This window comes from Eucyclogobius newberryi, unplaced genomic scaffold (genome assembly GCF_026437365.1).
Source record: "Eucyclogobius newberryi isolate DKJ021-1_F unplaced genomic scaffold, fEucNew1.0.hap1 SCAF_17, whole genome shotgun sequence".
Taxonomy (NCBI): domain Eukaryota; kingdom Metazoa; phylum Chordata; class Actinopteri; order Gobiiformes; family Gobiidae; genus Eucyclogobius; species Eucyclogobius newberryi.
The window spans coordinates 23,685,725-23,706,425 of NW_027315801.1; the positions used below are offsets into that span (position 1 = coordinate 23,685,725).

General features: G+C 39.3%; 1 protein-coding gene across 3 annotated transcripts in view; it reads right to left on the bottom strand.

Annotated features, from left to right (window-relative positions):
- Window positions 1–20,701, bottom strand: part of plxna1a (plexin A1a) — a 354,584-nt gene that overhangs the window by 105,479 nt on the left and 228,404 nt on the right. For all 3 annotated transcript variants that reach the window (XM_072449536.1, XM_072449538.1, XM_072449537.1), the window contains exon 10: window positions 3,331–3,531. In XM_072449536.1, coding sequence (XP_072305637.1) covers window positions 3,331–3,531 — 201 coding nt within the window. The remainder of the gene's footprint in view (window positions 1–3,330; window positions 3,532–20,701) is intronic.

The window sequence follows — 20,701 nt, forward strand, 5'->3', positions numbered from 1 at the left end:
GCATACTTGATTTTGCTATTTTCCTGTCTTTGTAAATGCTAATTTTGCAGCACTTTCTTTCCCTTTGTTCATTGTGCTCCAAGTCGCCGGTCACTGATGAGACAAGTCCGGAAAGCTGTTATTATACATGAACATTCCCTTTTGCATTTCAGACGCTAAATTACCTTTCCAAATGTGCACAAAAGAACTGTAGGAGCCATCATTAAGATTAGGACGAAGGGCTAATAATGTGCCCTCAAAAGTGTTTTAATGTCAGAGAGAGTTTTTCCAAATGAATGGACTTTTTCGACCGTCTGGGGATAGACAGGGGCAAATAAGTGGCAACAGTATGCGCCAGGTTAACAATTGCACACCAAATACATGCTGATAATATTGCAATTAACTTCAATTACATCAACATTTGGCATTTAGATTCAGCAATTTACCTTTAATACTCCAGACAGCTAGTCCCGCAAACCAAACCAGCCACCGCGTTATCTCTCAGGACATAGCACATTTGTTGTTATATAGTAATGTTCAGTTGTCAGCTGACTATGGCATGGAAAGTACACTGTGCTCTGTCGACCTCTTACTAACTGACTTAAAGGGGCACCACACGATTTTTTTTCTTGTGGCCTAAAAAAGTTGAATCTGTTTTGCCACTCGGTATTATAAAAGCAGCTCTCCAGGTGAAATGAGATTGTTGCATATTGTGTGTATCTAATACCTAAGAATATGTGTAAGTGAGAGTGAGCGCTGAAAGTGTGGTGCTAGCATGCTAATGTCTGTTAGCTTTACCGTGATGTAAACGTTCCTATGGCCTCTGAAAGTTGTGAAAAGAGCTTATCAACTCATTGCAGTGAATTATTTGGATGCTTGGAATGCATTAGGTAAGTGTGCAATGATTTCAGTTGACTGCAAAGGGTTTAAAATGAATAAGTTCTGTTTTAAGAAGGTAAACATCAGGTACACCATCTATTAAGAGTGTTTTTTTTTTTTTTTTAACTTCCTATACGTTATCTGTCCTTTTCCTCTGTATCTACCTGCGTTGCAACAATGAAATTTCCCCATGTGTGGACAATAAAGGAATATCTTATCTTATCTTATCTTTAACTTGGTTCTCAAACTGGATTTAGTGCTTAGCAACACAGACAAAATGCTAACATCATTCCGCACAGATTGATCACAGATGTTACTTTACTTGTGCTCTAGTTAAAACTGGATGTACGTTTATATTTCTATCAACCACGCTAACCTTTTATTTTATTATTGGGTGTTAACATTCTCATAATATCACTTTCTCTAAAGCATTCATCCACATTTTACAGCAATAGTGAAGAAGCAATATGTAACCAGAAAGTTATTGATTCGCTTGCAATGTTCAATATTATAGCTTTAAACAACCTATCTCTATGGAGACAAGAAGGTAACGCCCCCAGCTTAGAACTGTGTATGAATAGATGTGTTTTTGGAGGTGTATTTTTCTGCAATAAAACAAATCAAATCTGAATTAATGCAAGATAAATATGTCTGATGCCATCTTGGTCAAAACGATAACATCTCCATGGAGACAAGCAGGCGACGGACCCGCACGAGAAAAGTTACACAGTGCATCTTTAACTGAACCGACCAAGTCAATTTACAACATGCCTGATGAAATTGCCGGTTCATGTTAATCACACACGCAGAGTAAGTTATAATTGTTGCGTTTCAATCATCTTCCTGTGCCTTGATTCCTGATACGAGTCCAGGAAATTAACATTGGTGACTTGGCACCAACATATTAGCGCTGACAGTTTGATTGAAAGCTAAAGGGTAAAGCTACAAAGCAAAACGGCGAGAGAACTGCTGGGAGTTTGTGTGGTCATTCATCTCATTTCCGCAAACTGTTCATTATTCACACTGTAAAGGTTACAAGGAGTTAAACTGGTGTAGATGGACTGAATTGGACTCGGGCGATTCAGTAATTAGTTACAGTTTAGGATTCAGTTTAAAACGCGACGTCTATAAATCTGCCGTATTTGTGCGGTTTTCTTAGTTCAAATAGAAGAGTTTGACATTGCTCATTTATCAAAGTAAGAAAGCAGATAAAGTTTGACAAATCTCTGGAGAAGTGGCAAGGAAAGTAAGTATATTCGTAACTATGGGTCCGATATCACAATATGCATCTGACAGCACGGTATTTACAGTGTTTTGAAAAGCCCAACGTAATTGTAAAAGGCTACTTTTTACTTTTTAAAATGCCTTGACCTTTGATTTGAAAAATGTACATCCGCATTCCAAAGAATTAGAAATGTTGTCATGTTGCCTGCTTTGAAATTGAGCAAAAGAGTCATGGTCTATTTTGTTCCCGCTTTTTTAGGGGCGCAAAGAAACTTGTAGTCGGTTTATACAAACTACGTTAGTTGTCAGTTATCATAGTTGTTAAGGAGACAATTAATTTGTCTACATTCCTCCTGACTTCGTTGTTGCTAGCATATATCTTCTGCTGCAGCAAAGATAAGAGCAGGTAAAACATATTCGCTCTATCAGAGGCTCTTGAGTAAACCTCAAGTTACTTGAGAGCGTGCCTGGGTCAGGCAGAGATTGGGCTATATAATTTATTGGGCAGGGATTTAAGGCAGGGAGTCTGTTAAAATATAATGAAGGGAATATTCTAGTCTGGGCAGGTTCTGACAGTGTCATGCACAGGCTTGGTTCAGGTTGAATCCAGCGTGCACTGCGTAAAGACAAGAATAACGTGTTGTCTCCGTGTTTCTTAAACCAAACCTCACTCATGTGCTCTGAGTTTTCTCTCAGGCCCAATTTTTGTTTCATAAATCCATTCACAAGTTCAGAAGATCCTTCCTATGTTGGGTCAAAGTCTGCACACGGTCACCACGGGCAGACTCAGGGAGGGCACCGGGAAAGAGCACCAACTCAGGCACAAACTCTGGAACAAGCATGTATTTGGTGATGATTTCCTGCAATACTGTAACACTGTCTGTCTTTTCATAGGTGTTATACATGCATTTGGAATTCGGCAATGAATCAACCAGAACCAGAGCAAGAACCTACGCACTCTCACCAGAAAACATTCTCTTTAGTGTCTCTTTAGCCCATTGCAGCCAAAGCTAGACAGTATGACTACTTTGACTACTAAAAATAAGCTTTTACGGTAATTCACCCCCCATTTTAAAACCTATGCACCTCAACTATGCCACAACAACATAACCACAGAAACAGCTTGATGTGGCTATTTTTGAAGCTACATACTGTACCCCATTTGCACATGTTTGCTGGCCTTTTTCCCCCTTTAAACCCAAGCTTTCCTCTAACTTCCTTCTTTCTTGTGAGCTTGACAAGACTCACCGTGGTCTTCTGACACTGGATGCTGCTGCTGTTGAAGCGTAGCGCTGGGACACTGTGGCTGTTTCCCTGGATGTGGAAGATGCACTCGTAGTTCCTCTGTCCCGACTGCGGCTGGGGAAGGTTCTGAGCCAGCAGGGTGATGGGGCGCATGACTCCGGCTGGGATGTAGATCTGCGTGGAGGGAAGGATCTGAGGACACTCCTGTGAATAAAACAAACACAGCACTCAGGATTTTGGAGAAAAGAGGAGCCAGGGGTGTTTGAAGAGAGTGGAGCAGAGGGGCTCTGTTGCACTATGGAATATTTTATTTATCTAGTACAGCGGCGGAATGCAATGGGACGTATATTATTGCATTGTATGGTGGGGTGTTTTCATCAAGGCAAAACTACAACTTCAACTTTATGACAAAGTTCAAAATCAAGCTATGTACTATATGTATGTCAATTATAAGTAACAATAATAAAAACAATGTGAGTGACTAAAATTATACAACAATATTGGTATTTAGTGACATTACGTATCCGTGCCCCCGATGTTCTCATTAGAAAGGAGGGAATGTTGAATTAAAACCTTTTGAGCAAAAAATAATGTAAAATAAATAGATATCAATATCAATTTGTTTGTTTTTGTGTTTTTAATGTCTGTATTGCAATTAAAAACTTAGAAAAACAAGCATTCTTACTCCAGTATGTATCAGTTTTTTTTTAGATGCAAACTCACTCACAGTAAACAAAACGGTTTAAGTTATTTTTTTTAGAGCAATAAAAAATAATTCTAAATGGCTTTATTTTAGTCTATGTTTGGCTGAAAAAGTCACATGTATAGGCTTCAGATGACAGAAATATCCAATACCAAAATGTGAAGTTTGTCAGAAGTGTGAAATGAATTTGTATATCATAGATTAAGCAGAATCAAATGTCATCATACACAAATATAAGTAGGCTATCTGGTTCCACAGTGTAGAACTGATACAAGTCTTGTGTTTTAGTTTATTACTCTGAACAGTGAGGCCTCTGATCCTCAGACCACCTGGCTAATTATGAATTTAAAAGCCTATATAGCGCTGCTGTTGTTCAGACTTCACAGGTTTATTTGCCAAAGTTCTGCAGTTGAAAGGACGTATAATCAACCCTCTTTTCTGTCATTATTAGCGTTTTTAGTGCCTGCAGAGCTTTCACAGTCTGTTTTTAAGCTGCTTTGAGCGTTAGCAGTAGCATTAACCACAGACTGTCACATCAGTCAGTTCTTATTCAGTAAAATACAAGTGCGGTGTCGGAACGTGATGTGGAATGGATATTTGCAGAAACAACGCCTAAAAAAATATTTTTTCCTTGAATCAGAATTGGAACAAACCTACCAAAATAATAGGACCTTAAAGGGGCTGTACCACATGTGTTTTTCATGTAATAAAGTAAAATCTCTGCCTCCCCAAAACCTGCCCCAGTATAAATATATTCTAAAAGTAGCTAATTGGGCTCTCTGTATCTAATTATAGCCAAGAGATGTTTAACCATCCATTACGCTGGAAGTGCATCGTTAGCATGCTAGTTGTTTTTAGCTTTACTGAGATTCCAAAACGCACTCTGGGTTTGGAAAATTGCGAAAAAGTGTTTCTAAACTCACCGCAGTGAATAATTAAGAGGCTCAGAAAGAATTAGGTAAGTGAGCGATGTGGAATGTTGTAAAGAGTTGAACATTAATTGTGTTTTTCAGTGGTACAACACCTTTAAAAATGTTGATATTGGAACTGTGCCACGTAAATACACTAATGAATAGCTCTATCTTTTGTGAATGATGCTTTTGAATAGTTCTAGAGGATGCTGCCCTCCATCTGTGTGAGAGACATCACCCGCTCATCACATTCAACAGCCTGCCGCGCCGCCAATAGGAAACATCGCTCTCATACACTCTACATACAATGCTATATTCATTCTAATTGAGCTGTAATTGTCAATAGGAAACAATTGTAAATACGACATGGGAGCACTTTTGGCATAGCGGCCTCTGAGTAATCCATTATATCCTTTTATCCCTGCAGCTGAGAGCATCCAGCACATTAAACGCTGTCCCAGACGTATTCAGCGAGCTTTGTTCTCCATTCGGAAACATGTTTGAAGATACCAGCCGCTCGGCACTGCTTTCTGCAAATTATCTCGTCCTATTTTTAAAACACTACATAGTCAAAATGGAGCTGACTTGTCAAAATGCATCCGTGGCATTTGTTAGTTTAAATCCGTGGGGTATTAATGAGGCGTTTATGGATATCAGGCCCGTTTCTGTCCATCCGAGAATGGAGGATTGGTATTCTGTCGGAGTGGACACAAATGATGGCCCCGGGGCTGTGTCTCTGTGCCAATACTCTTGTTCCCATCACATTAATACACACTGTACTGAATGCATTACATCAGATGGAGAGTGTATGTATGTAGACACTGTAATGATATGTATGGGTTTGTTTTTAGCAGGTCAATAAGTTGCCAGAGTAAGGTTTGTGTTGTCCTCTTGAGAGTAAATGGAGGGATGTAGTATGGCATGCCCTGCAGGGAAACAGTGTCCCAGTGAACATATAATTCATATGTAATGATTAGTGATGCGCGTGTCCCACAATTGTGGCATTCTCTGAACCGCCTCAGCCTGCACAATGGCTTAATTTGCACTGGAAGTTCACCTCTCTCTCTTTGCAGGTGGAAAATTCCACTTTCTCAACGTCTAACAACCTTTTTTTTAATATAATATGACAACTTTTACTTATCACATTGGACTCATAACTCAAAACAAATAAATTACGCTAACAACACCCTTCTAAAACAATATGCCTTATTTCCTTATTATATGCCTAAATTGTATAACAAAGAGTGGAGTTATGAATTTTGCATGTTAGCAAATATATCCGCCTCCTTCCCACGCAGGGCTTCCATTCATTAAAAACGCACACACTACTTTTAATACACGGCTAACAACCACTGAACCAGCTCTTTCATAAAGCAACACACACATTATTTGTGTGAAATTAATCATAATAAAGTGGATAAAATAAGGAATGTTTTGAAGAATTCTGTGAGTGGATAAAATTGAAGTTATTATAAAGACTTATTACAAACAGGAATTACTGCATCGCTCCTGCGCGCTCAAATGAGTGTTTGCTATTTATGCGCAGGGAAAGGTAAACAATCAAAGGCGGCAAAACTGGAATAGAGAAATTAAATAGCATTCCGCTTTATGCCCTGTTAAACAAGCTATCATTTGAGCATTAGGATAGCAGCCCTTTGCAGCTTCTGCGAAGAATAGGGGAAAATGTGTGGAAGCTTGTCAATGCACATTCACCACCACGAGAACAGAGATAAGAGAGAAAGAGAGAGACAGGGGCAGTGTGGAGGTGTGGCTAATGGAGCAGAGGTAATGACTTTGAGATTGGTCAGAGAGCAGCAGAAACGAAGAACTCTGAACTCTGAGCATTGAGAAAAACATATTGTGCTGCAGCTTTGTAGCCTATGCATGAAGTTCTATGATAAATTGTTGATATGCGAAGGAGGAAAAACTGATAGTAACCTGAACAAAAAGAGTTATAAAGCTCACTCCCCGACACGCAAAGTTTGGAGTTTCTGGACTTGACTGTGGCCTTATTATAGATCACAAACTACACGTAACATTTTTATTTGTACACATGCTTTACAAATGAGACTAGACCAGGAATAAAACAGAACCACATCAAGTCTATATCAATATCAAACTGGATTCGAACCTGGACCAAGAAACATTTCAGAAGAACAAATAGAACAATGTCCTATTTTGGGGTTAAATGCAACATTATCTGTTCATAGCTAGATATCGAATTCAAAAGAAGATCTCAAAGAATTACTTTCATCTTTTGTCAATAGGATTTATCTTGTGTGTTTTGTGTTGTGACTCGATGCAAAAGTGAACATTTGTAACCAATCGTGACCATTTCTCAGCCCCCAAACAACAATTTATGTGGCGCTGTCTGACTAAAATGTCTTTAAATTAGCAATACTACAAATGCAGATATTATGTTGCAGCGCCAGGAAGCTCCACAGTGAGCAGGCCATGATGTGGATAAGTATGGACCCAAAGCAGAAGGGACAGAAAGGAGATGGATCAATGGCAATGTGTTCAGTCAAGCACTGTGTCAATTAGTGCATCTGACAGAGAAAGTTTAGAGTATTCACACGCACAGGCAAAGCGCTAATGGACTGGAGACAGACTGCAATAAGAGGAAGACACGTCTATGAGGGAACCGGAGAAGTCATCTTGAGGATTCTTATTTTGTCGATGTAAAATACTTTAAAGCTTTAAGTGATGCACAGTTTAAATGATGGTGTGTAAAGTAAACAAGAGAGACCTAAACTGTTACCGTAGTTACATGGACAGATTTGGTGCATGGTTATTCCAAGAATCCAAAATGTAATGTGTTCAATAAATCAACCATTTGAATTGATTCATGTTTTGTGTTCTGTTTTAGATCTTGTTCAATCAGAGTTTTAGTCTGCGTATAAACTGAGTTCACATCCGGTGGTACTGTGTGAAAACGTACTTGATACTTTTGAGGTCAAACAACACATATCTATATTACTGTCATACTCACATGCAATAATGTCACATTTATGTGCATTTAACTGATGAAAATAGAGTGTTTATTTTACCATTATTATTAGTATTATCTTGTCTTACGCTAGCTGTTTTTATTTTATTTTATCTTTATTTTTCCCCTCCATTCCTTATTAGGAAATGAGAGGTTTTGTCTATAGGAGTTTTTGTTTATAAGAGTTCTTCTATTACTTCCTCTGTATCTACCTGCGTTGCAACAATGAAATTTCCCCATGTGTGGACAATAAAGGAATATGTTATCTTATTGTTTGTATTGTTATTGGGCTTTAAACGTGCTCTTGAGTACATTTGCTTTAGCATCTCATGTCTTAGAACTTGAATTACTCTACTGAAAGTATACTTATTACTTTATACCTGCGAGGCAATCCCTCATCAGGATTTGTGTTCACACTTCATCAATGGAGAAATGATCATGATCCAGCTGTAAAAAGCTGTAAAAACAGGAATAAAAACCACAAGAGACCTCCAGGCTTCTATCTATGACGTCACAAATCTGGGGAATGTTTCTGGGTGTTGGGTGTTTTCTGGGGCTCAGTAGGAAGGGACACACTAAACAGGATTCATCAAACAAGTCCGACACGAGGAGAACGTGCAAACTCCACACAGTTGGGCCCTATGTCGCCAGGAATTGAACCCCAGACCTTCTTGCTGTGAAGTGAAAGTGCTGGCCAGCCACTGTTCTACGAACCTTGTAAGTACGACCTTATTATGTGGTGTGGAGGATGTGGCTTATGATATGTGACAGCACTTTATGATTCTATGTTATGGTCACAAATGTTTTTTTTTTTTCAAACAGTCATTTTGAAGACCTTTATTTTTTTTTAACCAATAACTGCCAATCCTGTTATGTGAAATATCTTTGGAAGGATTATTGTCTATTGCAGTGATTAAAGTCTATATGACAGGTTCTCGTAATTATTTATCATAGTTTTACATCCGTGAAGTTGCATTTGGTAAAGATTAAAAAAAAATATATAAGAATTTAAATTACAGGAAGTAGTGCTGATTTCTAAAATGAATTTAATAACCTGTGGCAGTTGTTAGCGCATTAGCTTTCCTCCACTGCTAACAACAAAGACATGGCATAAACCATGGAGCAAAGTGATTAAAAGTAGCACTAATATCCATCTCTTCTCTGTCTCACCCTGGTCTCACCTACATCTCCAGCTCTGTGTGTGTGTGTGTGTGTGTCAGCATTTAAAACTACAAAAAGACTTTTTACCAGTTTACCGACGATGTGAAATACATTTTTGAAGGGAGCATTTTATCGTGATAGACAGTGTGTGCAGCAGATCCAGAATCTTTCAGATTAAGAATTGTGTTTTTTTTTCCACCATCCCTACTACACTCCACACATGCACAAAACACATCAATATGCAATTTCCAAGGTCTGCTTTTCATTGCGCATGCAGCAGAGCGGGGATAAAAAGAAGCGTCGCATTTCTCCGAGGATCTCTGTAATACGCACGCCGCTCTGGCAGAGGGGGGCGAGCCGACTCTCTCCCTCCACTGTACGGAGGCTTAATTGCAGCGACATAGAATGGGAAGGGAACAAAGGGCTCGGGAGCAGAGGATTGTGGGAGCTGTTTCATTAGGAGTGGTGACAGGTGTCGGAGCGGGGAGTGGATCTGATAGTGTGCAGAGCTGCCTGTGCACAATGGGAAGCAACAGTGTGCTCACCTGGGGATTGCTCTAATCCACTGTTCGAACACACTTGATCTTTTTCTACAGGCTTATGTATATGTTTAGATGTGTTGGGGTAATTATTTCTCACCGTGTGGCGCACATAAGAAGAGGCAAGCTTGTACAGGAGAAGACATGAGAGCTATTGTGGAAAACAGTAAATTTAATAGTGATGCTTTGAAATTTCCAAACTGTGCGCAGAGTTTTGGGTGTGAAATACGGTATGGGTGGGATTATTTTCAGTCTTTTGATCCAAAACTAGAGGGTGAATACATTATATATATAAATAAATAAAAAAGGATTTCAAAACTGTGCTTCAGTATAACGTGCCACAAATTTAAGTGAAATGCCCCATCTCAAATAACACATATTTCAATAATCAATCAATAAACTGCAACAACATGCTAAAGATGACCTCATTCCTATGATCTGTAGCTATTTTGGTCAATTTGCCTTCCTGTGATTCACACATTTTCTCTTGAATGCAGCTTTTTGGTCAAACAAAGACACTTTTCCCACCACTCTTCCTATTGGTCAGCCTCAACAATGCTCTGACTGAGTGACAGGTGGCTTTAACCAATTGCAATGACATTTCAGAAGAAGCAGATGACTTTACCAATTAATGTCTTATTGTTCAAGGCAATATAAAGATTTATATAAAATCGTGATCAAATCTAAATTGTGATTTGGCTCCCAGATGATCATTTTTTCACATATCACCACTACCTCTACCTGATGATTTGAACTAGTTTGATATAATCTATTAAATATGTATTGAGGCAACTTTTTTAAGCTAGTGTTTTTTTTTTCACCAGGAGTACAGGGACCAAGGAGTACTGAGTTCAGATTTAAAAGAAAGGTGCAACTGAAGAGCGTATGTATATAAAATGTGTTTTGCAGTACCTTTTACATTCTTAGTCATGTTTCTGCAGGATAATTGTGGACATCAATATCATTAAATCAAGAAAGTCTAATGTTTATAAATGGCAATATAATAGTTATCAGATTTATAATGACAAACAAAACGCTGATGCACAACATAGCGCCTGAGACAAAAAAGTGCTCTAGAGAATACATATTTCAGTTGTCGCCTATATTTGCTTGCATTTGTCATTATACAAAATGTAAAACCGTCCCTGCTTACAGAGCTGCAACAACACTGAAACATTTGGCCACCATTTCACACAAAAATAAGCGGAACCATTCTGTAGATTCCCCTTGATACTAAATACTTGCTAAAACAACAACGAAGATGAGCGTGTTTTGCATTGAATGTTTTGCACATAATGTCTTCTCAGATACATTCATCTTCACACAGGCCACATTTCTGCATGTTCCAGAGCACTAATTGTCACCCGTGAACTCCCTCTCCCACCACGTCTTGTTTGGCCCCAAATTTATGGCGGCACGGGTCAACGATGCTGAATGATGCCGAAAAAGGAAGTGATAAAACACCGGCTAGGAAAAGGGCGGAGGGAGGTGAAGCGGCGAGGGAATAGGAGACGAGTTTGGAGGTAAGGTCTGAGGAGACATACCGTCATTTATTAAAGTGAAGGAGGTGAGGCGAGGAGGTCACGATCCCGAGCAAGTGAAGCAGTGCACTGTGGGAGTCGTAAACACCGCATCTGCCCAGCAAAAACAAACTCTAACATGCTCCATCCAGGCTTAGCTGTGAGGGGGTTTGGAAGGTTCAAATCCTGCTCCGTGGCTCGGAGCAGTCATCAGGAGGAGCCCGTGGAGTAGCGCACAGGAGCCCAGGGGCCAAACGCTCTCCCGCGGTGATCAAACGGCTGAGATGAGCCCATATCACAACCGTTCCAACCCTTCTCCTGATCCCAAATCTTTATTGCTCTGCGGTCTACAGCCTCCAGCGACTCCGGGATGCAACACTGTACCAAACCAAAGACCCGGAGGCGCCATGTTTCTCCGGCTGTCTGATTTCTTCATAAGTGTGTTCAGACGAGGAGTAATCCGAGTGGAAAAGAGTTGGAAGAGCTGGAATGTGTCATTGCCATTATTGTCTTTAGAATCGTCATTTTTACGACGACAATGATTTTGCCTGTTTGTGAGGGTCCTATGTTTTATAAGTCATGATCAGGGATGTCAAGTTTATTTATGAATCGTGAATAATTGTAAAAATTGATATTGTGAATCCCTTGATGTCATGATGTATATTTATTTTCAAAAATACATATATTATTTAAGCTTGATTTTCTTAAATTTATTTTCAATAGCTTTATTTCATCTGCTGGTCAGCTGCATGTCTGTAACCAAGAAACAATAATCTCCTTGAGGATATTATACAAGTAATTATGATTGTGTCATCTTTGTATTTACTTATTTTCTCCAGATTTCATTACATTATTTATTTTTCAGTAAATATTTTCACATAAATATCAGATCGAAACGAATGGATTCATGATCAACATCTTTATATCAATGAGACTGTAAATTATTTTGGAAATTTGTGCTATATTTGGGGAAAGTAGAGACATATGTGTAGGGATTGGAAGTTTGATGCTGTTCCTGTGCCCTCAGGCAAGACACTGCCTCCACCTTGACTGTGTAAAGAACATGATTCCTTATAAAAGTTTTCCGCTCTGAAACTTCACAACTGAAATGCCTGCTCCCTTTAACAACCACTAAAATAGATTAAGGAACCTTTCCAGTTGATAAATACCAAAAATCTGAGCAGACGCTATGTAAGAATTCTCCTGAGTCACACCAAATGCTCCTTACAGAAAAAATGAACTGAATCTTTTCCTCAACACCGATTTTTTTCATTTCACCCAGTGACACTCTATGTTAAATGAGCCACGATCTCACTTCTTTGAAAACTTTGTCTGTCTAGTAAATGTCGCCAACCACGTATAAATCTGGACTTTATGGTAATTTATATTATAACAAAGCCACATAAACCTTGCTGTAGATGCAGGTATGAATCAAACCCAAGAAAGAAATGTGCAATAACCAAATATCCCCGCAGTTATGGCTGGGCTGCTCCCCGAGACAAAGAGCGCACTATATGAGGCACAACCTGACATTTACTTTCCACCTCTGCCACTGCTGCCGGAGATATGATTACGTTCCGCCTTTGTCTTCCTCGCATTTAATTACTCCCTATAAGACCGCCGCCGTCTAGCATCTCCCGGTGATGTCACGCATGAACCGAGCGCTCCCATTGGCTGTCACCCGTTGAGGCTAGAGCCACGGTCCGCGGCGCTGACAGGATCCAAGTATGATGGATGAGGCGAGGCGAGTTGTGTTTCTTTCCGGGGTGGGGTGGGGGGGGGTGATATTGGGGAGGTGGGAGCAGCATGGAGGGTCCCGTGGGATTAGTGTTACAGCCCAATGAAGCGCTTCACAGAGGAACAGGGCCAGGACCTCATCGACCGCGAGAGTGTTGGCCGCGGCGTAAAAAACACACACGCTCAGAGATATGATGACTGCATCTCCCATATGAGGAAGAGTCGTGTGGAGAAATGTCCGCGTTCAGACAATAATATTTGTGGCCATATGGGGATATGCAGGCAACCAAGAACACTTTAGTTTGCTGTGAGGCTAGGGTTGTTTGGCACACAGTGGAATCATGGTAAATGTTGGTTTGATGATGTCTTGAACTTAATGTATAAGTAGAAATATGATTTGGCACCACTGGTATTGGCTGAAAATGTCTATAGCCAAGTTTTGACTGGCCCTAGTCTGTTTATTTATTATTTTATTTTATTTTATAGTAGTTCCGAATTTGGGAGGTTGTGAGACATGGATAAAGCTACAGTAATTAACAAACTATTTCTGTTCTATCTCAGGTTTTCAGTTTTATGCAGCTAAAATCTGTGAAAAATGTCCAAATCTAGACTAAAAACTGTTCTTTTTAGCAGTGCAAATGGCTGAAAGGATTTTTTTTTTGCACTTTTCCATTTTAAAGTACATTTTATAATCATATAAATAGACTCAGCTTTTTCTATATTTATTTCACTTCTTGCCTCTGCGTCGCATTTTAGCATCTATCTATTTAATGCGTTGGTTTTATCATGTCAGCTCAACAAATAATTCACCATCACTGGAAATACAATAGTATATCACAAGATCACGTCAGATTTTGGTAAATAAAATTGTTTTTCCTGTTAAATTTTTACTGCTTTGTCTGTGTTCTCTCTTATCCAAACACCTGTCCACTTTGGATCGCTTAAAAAGGCCTACACTCTTCTAAGATAGTGAACCATTGGAAACACGACTAATAAAACTATTGGTCAGATCACATGGTCTTTGGAAATTAATATAGTCTTAATTCTGATATTTACAGGATAAAAAGATCTTTCCTTCAAGCAATTTTCCATTTTCCAAGTATTTTTTTGTTCTTTTTCACAATGTTGGGCAATATTAAGCCACTGCTTATCCCGTAATCAGGTACACTACTTTAAGCACTACAATTTTCCCCAAGAACCAAAAACATCCATAATAGTGTAATTAACTTGGTTCTGGTAATATGTTTCCAACTGTTCTTCTCTGTGTGAAAACAAAACACAAAATAAAATGTGTTTAAAAGTCCTAATACGTGCTGCCCGGTGGTCAAGTGGTTACGGTTGTGAGTTCAAATCCCAAATATGACAATGTACTGCATGTCTTCCCTTCTCTCTCTTCCCCCATTTGACCGGCTCACCTTTCCTGTCTAATAAAGCCAAAAAATCATTTTTTTTAGACTGAATGAATGAACAATCAATGTCCCACTAAACCTTTGTTTGTTTACAACGCTGCAATCCTGGTTTACGCTCATTTTGAATATACCATGCTGCGATAAAAACATTTAAATATGTTTGTCTGTCCATTTCATTCTATTCTCAGTCCGCATGTTTTAAGAGAATATAGCAAATACAAAGCACACGTAAAAATATTCATGTTTTCTGTGCTATTTCCAATGTTTTGACCCAAACAATGGACTACTAATAAAACCTCACAGTTACACATCCAGAATAATCCTTGGAGACGTTACAATTCAATCAACTGCAAACTCCCACCCCGGCTCCAGTCCATCCATTCCCACTGTCTCGAGCGTGTTAATTTCATTTACCAACTCTTACTTCTCCCTTCCCGCTGTCTATCGCTCACGTAACCTTTAGAAATATAACGACAAGTCAAACATAGAGAAACTTTCCTCCACATACATCACCACGTGTCTCAGTTTGTAAAGCTCAGGCACATCATACACAATGGATCCGCCTCCCCAGGGTCACGGTGCACTAGCTTCAGCAGATTTATGTAGAAATAAAGGGAAGGGGTCAAAGAGAGGCCAGACACATAGCTGTACTCATCAGAGCATTAGCTGTTGTTTCTCAGTAACACAGCAGTAATGGGTGGTAAGGTTTCAGACGGTTGGCAGGGTTCCATTTCTTGATCTGAAGTGGCAAAATAAAGATTTGTCTAGTCAAGTATTGAGTTATTTAGCATAATGGATTTTTATATTTTACTAGACAGTAGGCAAGACAGCAAATTGCATTTTTCCTCAGAAACACTATATTTACATGAAAATGCACTTGCCCTTTACTATGCCTATTGAGATGTTTAAAGAAAAAATGTGAACAAACGCAAGGAATATTTATCAAAGTATGTATATATGAAACTAACTGAGACTGATACTGTACACTTTTCAAACGTACAGTATCAAATAATGTTACTTATTACACAAAATATGAATGAAGTATGAATAAAACAACATTATGAACTTTAAAGTATTACATTTTCATTTAGATTCAGGTTTGTAAAGCAGAATTGAAGGTACATTATGCAAATGTTGCTCGGAATGTTCCACAAATCTTTCTCCATGGAAACAAGCAAGAAGGGGGCACCTCAGACCAAGTTACAGATTAGGTCTGTGGAGCGGCGAGCCCACTCACAGTCAGAATGCATGTTTTTCAAGGTTTTAAGCAATCAAACACCTATCATTGAATACATGTAAGACAGATTTAATGCCATACTGTGGAACATTCCAGGCAAAGCAGTATCTCCATGGAAACAAGCAGAAACTCCCACCTGAAGTGTAACATACTTTCATAATCCCATCTATTTGGCTGGACATCGTGCCACTTTTGTACTGTATCAATCACTCTAAATTTTGGAGCCACAACCTTCTTTCATTCCTTTACAAAAAAACATTATTATTCTAAGGTTATGTCAGTTATGTTTCATTTCATCCCGCTGTGAACCTCTCTTGCATTTTATCTTCACCCTCTTGCTGCGTATCCCCAGCGGTGCGGCTGGTGAGGAGTGGGTGGACACTCCAAAAGGCTTCTAACCCAGTTCAAAGGTTCTTTTATGGAAGAGAGGCCTGCTCCACCTGAGACCGCCGCTAAGGAACCTGGCTCATTTCTACCAAACAGATGAAACGTTTCTGTGTCGACATAAATCACCCGGGAAATGACTGCGATACATGCGGAATAAAAGATAAAACAGATGAGTGCTTTTAGAAGTTTTGTCCCGATGTGACTGTGCGTACTTACTCATATCTTTTGTATGAAGATTTCTATTTATTTTGTAACCTTTTCACCTTTTATTGGAGAGTGGCAGAATCACATGACACTTGAAGCACTTATGAATTGTTTAGACACTGCAATGACCTTAAAATCTGGGGGGAAAAAAAACCTTCATGTATTTGCCATGGAGAAGGAAATGCTAAATACTGTAGTCAAGTGACTTCATTTGTGTTGTTGCCAAGAAACCAAAACAAGAAACAGTTGAAAAATTATTGGTAAAATGTCCATGGAGACGCATTAGCCAGTGATGGGTGAAAGTTATGAAGATGGCTCACAGTCAACAGCCAAAACGTGCCAACAAACTATTGACATCTTCTCAATTATTCTCTTTAAAAAGAACCAACGTTTGTGAATACAGTGAGAAGACAATCAAACATTTTTGGATCAGCCAAAGCAATAAAAAAAGAGTCACGGAGCGAGCCAATTAACTCTTGGGCCTCTTTTATAGAACTGTGAAATGAACTCTTATTGTACCTTTGAAAACACAAGGCGAGCTGACAATGAACTGAGGTGTGATGACAAAATTCCACAATAAAGGTAGAAAAGAGAATTCACTTTCAAACCTTAAGAATCAGCTCAACAGCTTGCAAGTTTCAAGATATTCTTAAATGGCTTGAACCTATTCAATGTCAGTTCGCGCTCGATATAAATGAGTTTATACGAAGATAGGAAAATGATTCTTAAGTTTGCCTTGTCAATATTACCATGAAGAGTGCCACAAATACTAACACTGGTTGCAATAGATGGGTTAGTGTTAGCCAACTATTATCATAAGTGAATTTCCACCCAAAACGTTGCCAAAGTCTTGTTAAAATCTCGCCATCAATCAGCCCACTTGGTCATCACCGGTCAAGTCATTTCGGAATAATTCTTCATAAAACTCTTGTTCAAAACTTTTCATGATTTAAATCTTGTCCACTCTCGGACTTGGCTAATCCTAGGTGGGTCAGGCATCTATTATTATTCATTGGGTCATGGGCTGAAGTGGGTTGCAAGTCTTTTTCTGCTAGTTCCCTCATGACAAGAAGAGCTTTAAAGTGCATTTATCAAATCTGGATTCCTGGTTGTAAAAGAGTTGCAGTTGCATTACGCTTTTCTCCTCACAGTGTAGACTTTATCACCTGTATCATGTTCTGCCTGTCCCGACCATACATTGTGGATGAGATGGTGTATCTATAGAGGTTTGTATTGATCTAATGGCGGATGGTTATCGTATACATCCTACTCTCTGACCGTCCGGGGCAGATAACATCTCGATAGACACACAATCTCACTCGGTCATCACTGACAGCAGCCGGGCACTGCCTTTCTAATGGACTGAAGAAGTGCTCGAGAGTTATACTTAGACGTGTGTGTCCTATCTAATAATGATAAGAATAATTTTACATATTATTGTTCATTCACTCTTGCTGGTGGTAGGACTTGACCTTGGTAATGAGGCTGCAATGTAATGTAATACAATATTTTGACATTGTGCTACACTTTAATTTAAGATACTTCTGGGGCAGTCTGAAAGAAACATGGATTCCATTCTGTGCCAATGGTCTCTCCGAGCCAGACCAATCTATCAGAAACACACTTAGGCATGGTGGGTGAAAAGTAGGGTTGAAAAATGTAGAAAATTCCAAAGTTGGATTGGAAACATGGGAATTATTAGCGATTTCTGGGGAGATACAGTGATTCATGGGAATAAATGGGAGATTTAGGCATCCAGGTCAACTAATATGGCATTTAAGAGGGCAGACGAGTTCCACCAAGTGTCTAAAGTACATAAGTATACAATACAATTTACTCTATTTTCCCCTTTGGTCTTGGCCTCGAGCTGTGGCACCTTCAGTTTAAAATAACAATCAAAATCATACAACCACAATCACAGCGAAACACAATTAACAGGCCATTGCTTCAGTTCAGGCATGATTTAGGTCCCTTATAGATGTGTGCAAAAAAAGTTTTTGTAGTAGTTGAGCCTGCACTGGGGGACCTTATAGCGCCTCCCTGAGGGCAGCAGGTACTCTGAGTGGAGGACATGTGAAGTGTCAGACACTGGGCCTGTCTGAGCACAGACTCCTCGTACAGAGAGCTCACAGATTGGTCTTGTCTCATTCCCATGGTTTTCGAGGCAGCATTAATCTGGCCCAAGAGTTTTGTTTTCAGCTGCACAGAAAGGATCCTGTACCAGGCAGTTATGCTGTGTCAGGTCTGAATGTTGTTTCAAACATCCTCACACTGATGAAGCTCAATCACATCTAAACAGACATGACATTTTGGGATCACACACAAAAAAGCGGACTTACACTCTACCGACTGAGCTACCTAAAGAGGTGAGATGTGGCTGCCAATCTGCGGCAAAAGCCTCGTGGACCATCCTTAATCCACTCCTCCAGACATCAAAGTCAGACAATTGTAAAGTGAAGTGTCCAGGCAAACACCTGAGAAACAGCACATTATCCCATTGTCCGATTATCTTGCACTGAAACACCCTGGACATTCTCTCCCATACCGTTTACAATTATAGCATTTTATTACCACTTTTGGCACAAGAAGAGTGAAGTGCGCGAATCCTGTGTAGTTTCTTGTAAATCCACCTCGGCGTGCCACAGTTCAGAGGTTCGATAACCATTAACACCATCCACTGAGACACGTGCACTATCAAAATGCTCTTCGAACTCATTTTCCACGTATGATTACTGGTGCGCCTTCAGAGCCGCACGGCAATGAGCTAGATTAAGTCTGGGGTCAATCAGACAGAATAGCATTTAAATTGGAGAAACAAAAGCATTTAGACAAGTCTCAAATGGCTGCTATCAATGAGGATTTTTACAAGCTTGGTTTATTACAAAGCTCTTCATTCATTTTGTCACCCTTGGCACAAAAATACGCTGTAATGAATTTTGATCTCGTGCTCATATTGCAAATGCACACAACTGTATTAAAAAATAACTGAAAATAAGAAGAGGAAGTGGCAGGTATGATTGCGTCCGCGCCATCCACGGTAGATCGGACAAAGCAGGGCACATTATAATGACGTAGGGTTATTAAAGAGCTGATAAGGAGGCACGTAGAACAGAGAGTGTCATGGCCAACGGTTTCTTTTTATCCGCTCAATGATTCAACATCATCAGCCGCTCCTTTTTTTATTCACTAGAGCTCTTCCTTTACTAATGATTTTATGGCTTTGTTCAGTGCGGTGCAGTTCTGTGATTAGACTTCAGGTGTCACGTTTGCTGTAGCATGTTTCGCAAGGTCCATTTTGAAGCAGAACTAAGTGACTTTGGTGATAGAGCTCGTCTGCCGCTCCATTGTGAAAATAGATGTCAGAACAGGCGCAATTTTCTTTTTCTTCTTTATCATAATAAGACAGTATAATCACACACAACACATTTCACATTGCCAAATTTATATAAAAAAGAACCAGGGTAGTTTTCAGGCAGATGTTGGACATTTCAAATGCCCTGAAATTACATAATTTACCATCACAGACAATTTAGTTCCGCTTTAAGAGAAAAATGTACAGTTGTTTAGATGTTTGAAAAGACAGCCATGCCACTGTTGTTACTAGTGTTTTTTTCTGACTCATCCAGTTTACAGATGAAATTGTGCATTAGATAAAACTAAACATAAAAAAAAAATCTTCTTGCCGTGAAAATGATGTAATCTTGAATATAAGCTTGTTCCTGAATCACCAACAAAATGCATTTACATTCCTAAATGAGTGGCTTTTGAGTAAAGAAACTGAATTAAAAACAGAGCATTAGATAAACAAGCCAGAGTTTTCGCTTTACATGCAAATAGACAAATGGAACAAGACATAGAACATCTAAAAGGCAAAGGTTACAAGTTAGTGCCACTATCAGTTCTCTCTCGAACTGGAGTAAAGTGAGAGACCCTGCTGTGAGAGCTGAAATGAGCGTATACTTCAGGAATATGTTATTTGTGTGAAAAAATTGGAAAATAAATGTTTAAAATTGATTCACGGACAAAAACAAACCTTTCTATGATACAATAATGTCTCTATTAATGATTCATTGATATAATCCTCATCCTGAAGCTCCAGGAGAAGACAGACACGTGCTCTTTCCTCGTCATTGGTATTCAACATTAACGGACCAATATTACGGCATGTATTATTTGTAATGTCATTGACCTTTAAAACATGCTCTTGAGTACTTTTACTTTGGTATCTCCTGTTTAAAAAAGGAAAGACTTGCTTGTCTATGGCTTTAACCACGCAAGGAACTGACTGAAGGGTTCCAACTACTGACAGCAGAAGGGAATTAAGACTTTGAGAGAGAGGAGGTTCCCAGGCTTCCACCGCACACACAGAAGGAGCCAAGCAGTTGTAAAGATTGTGAATTGACAGCAAAAACACTCAAAACGAGTGATGATTTATGGATTTAAAAACAGAGCAGCCACGTCACAGATCGAGAAAATGTCAGTTATTGTGGAGAGTGTTTTTGACGCTCAGAGGGGAGAGGACTTTCCAACCAGGATTCCTAAAACTAGCGTGAATGAAGCGAAATGCTACTCCAGGT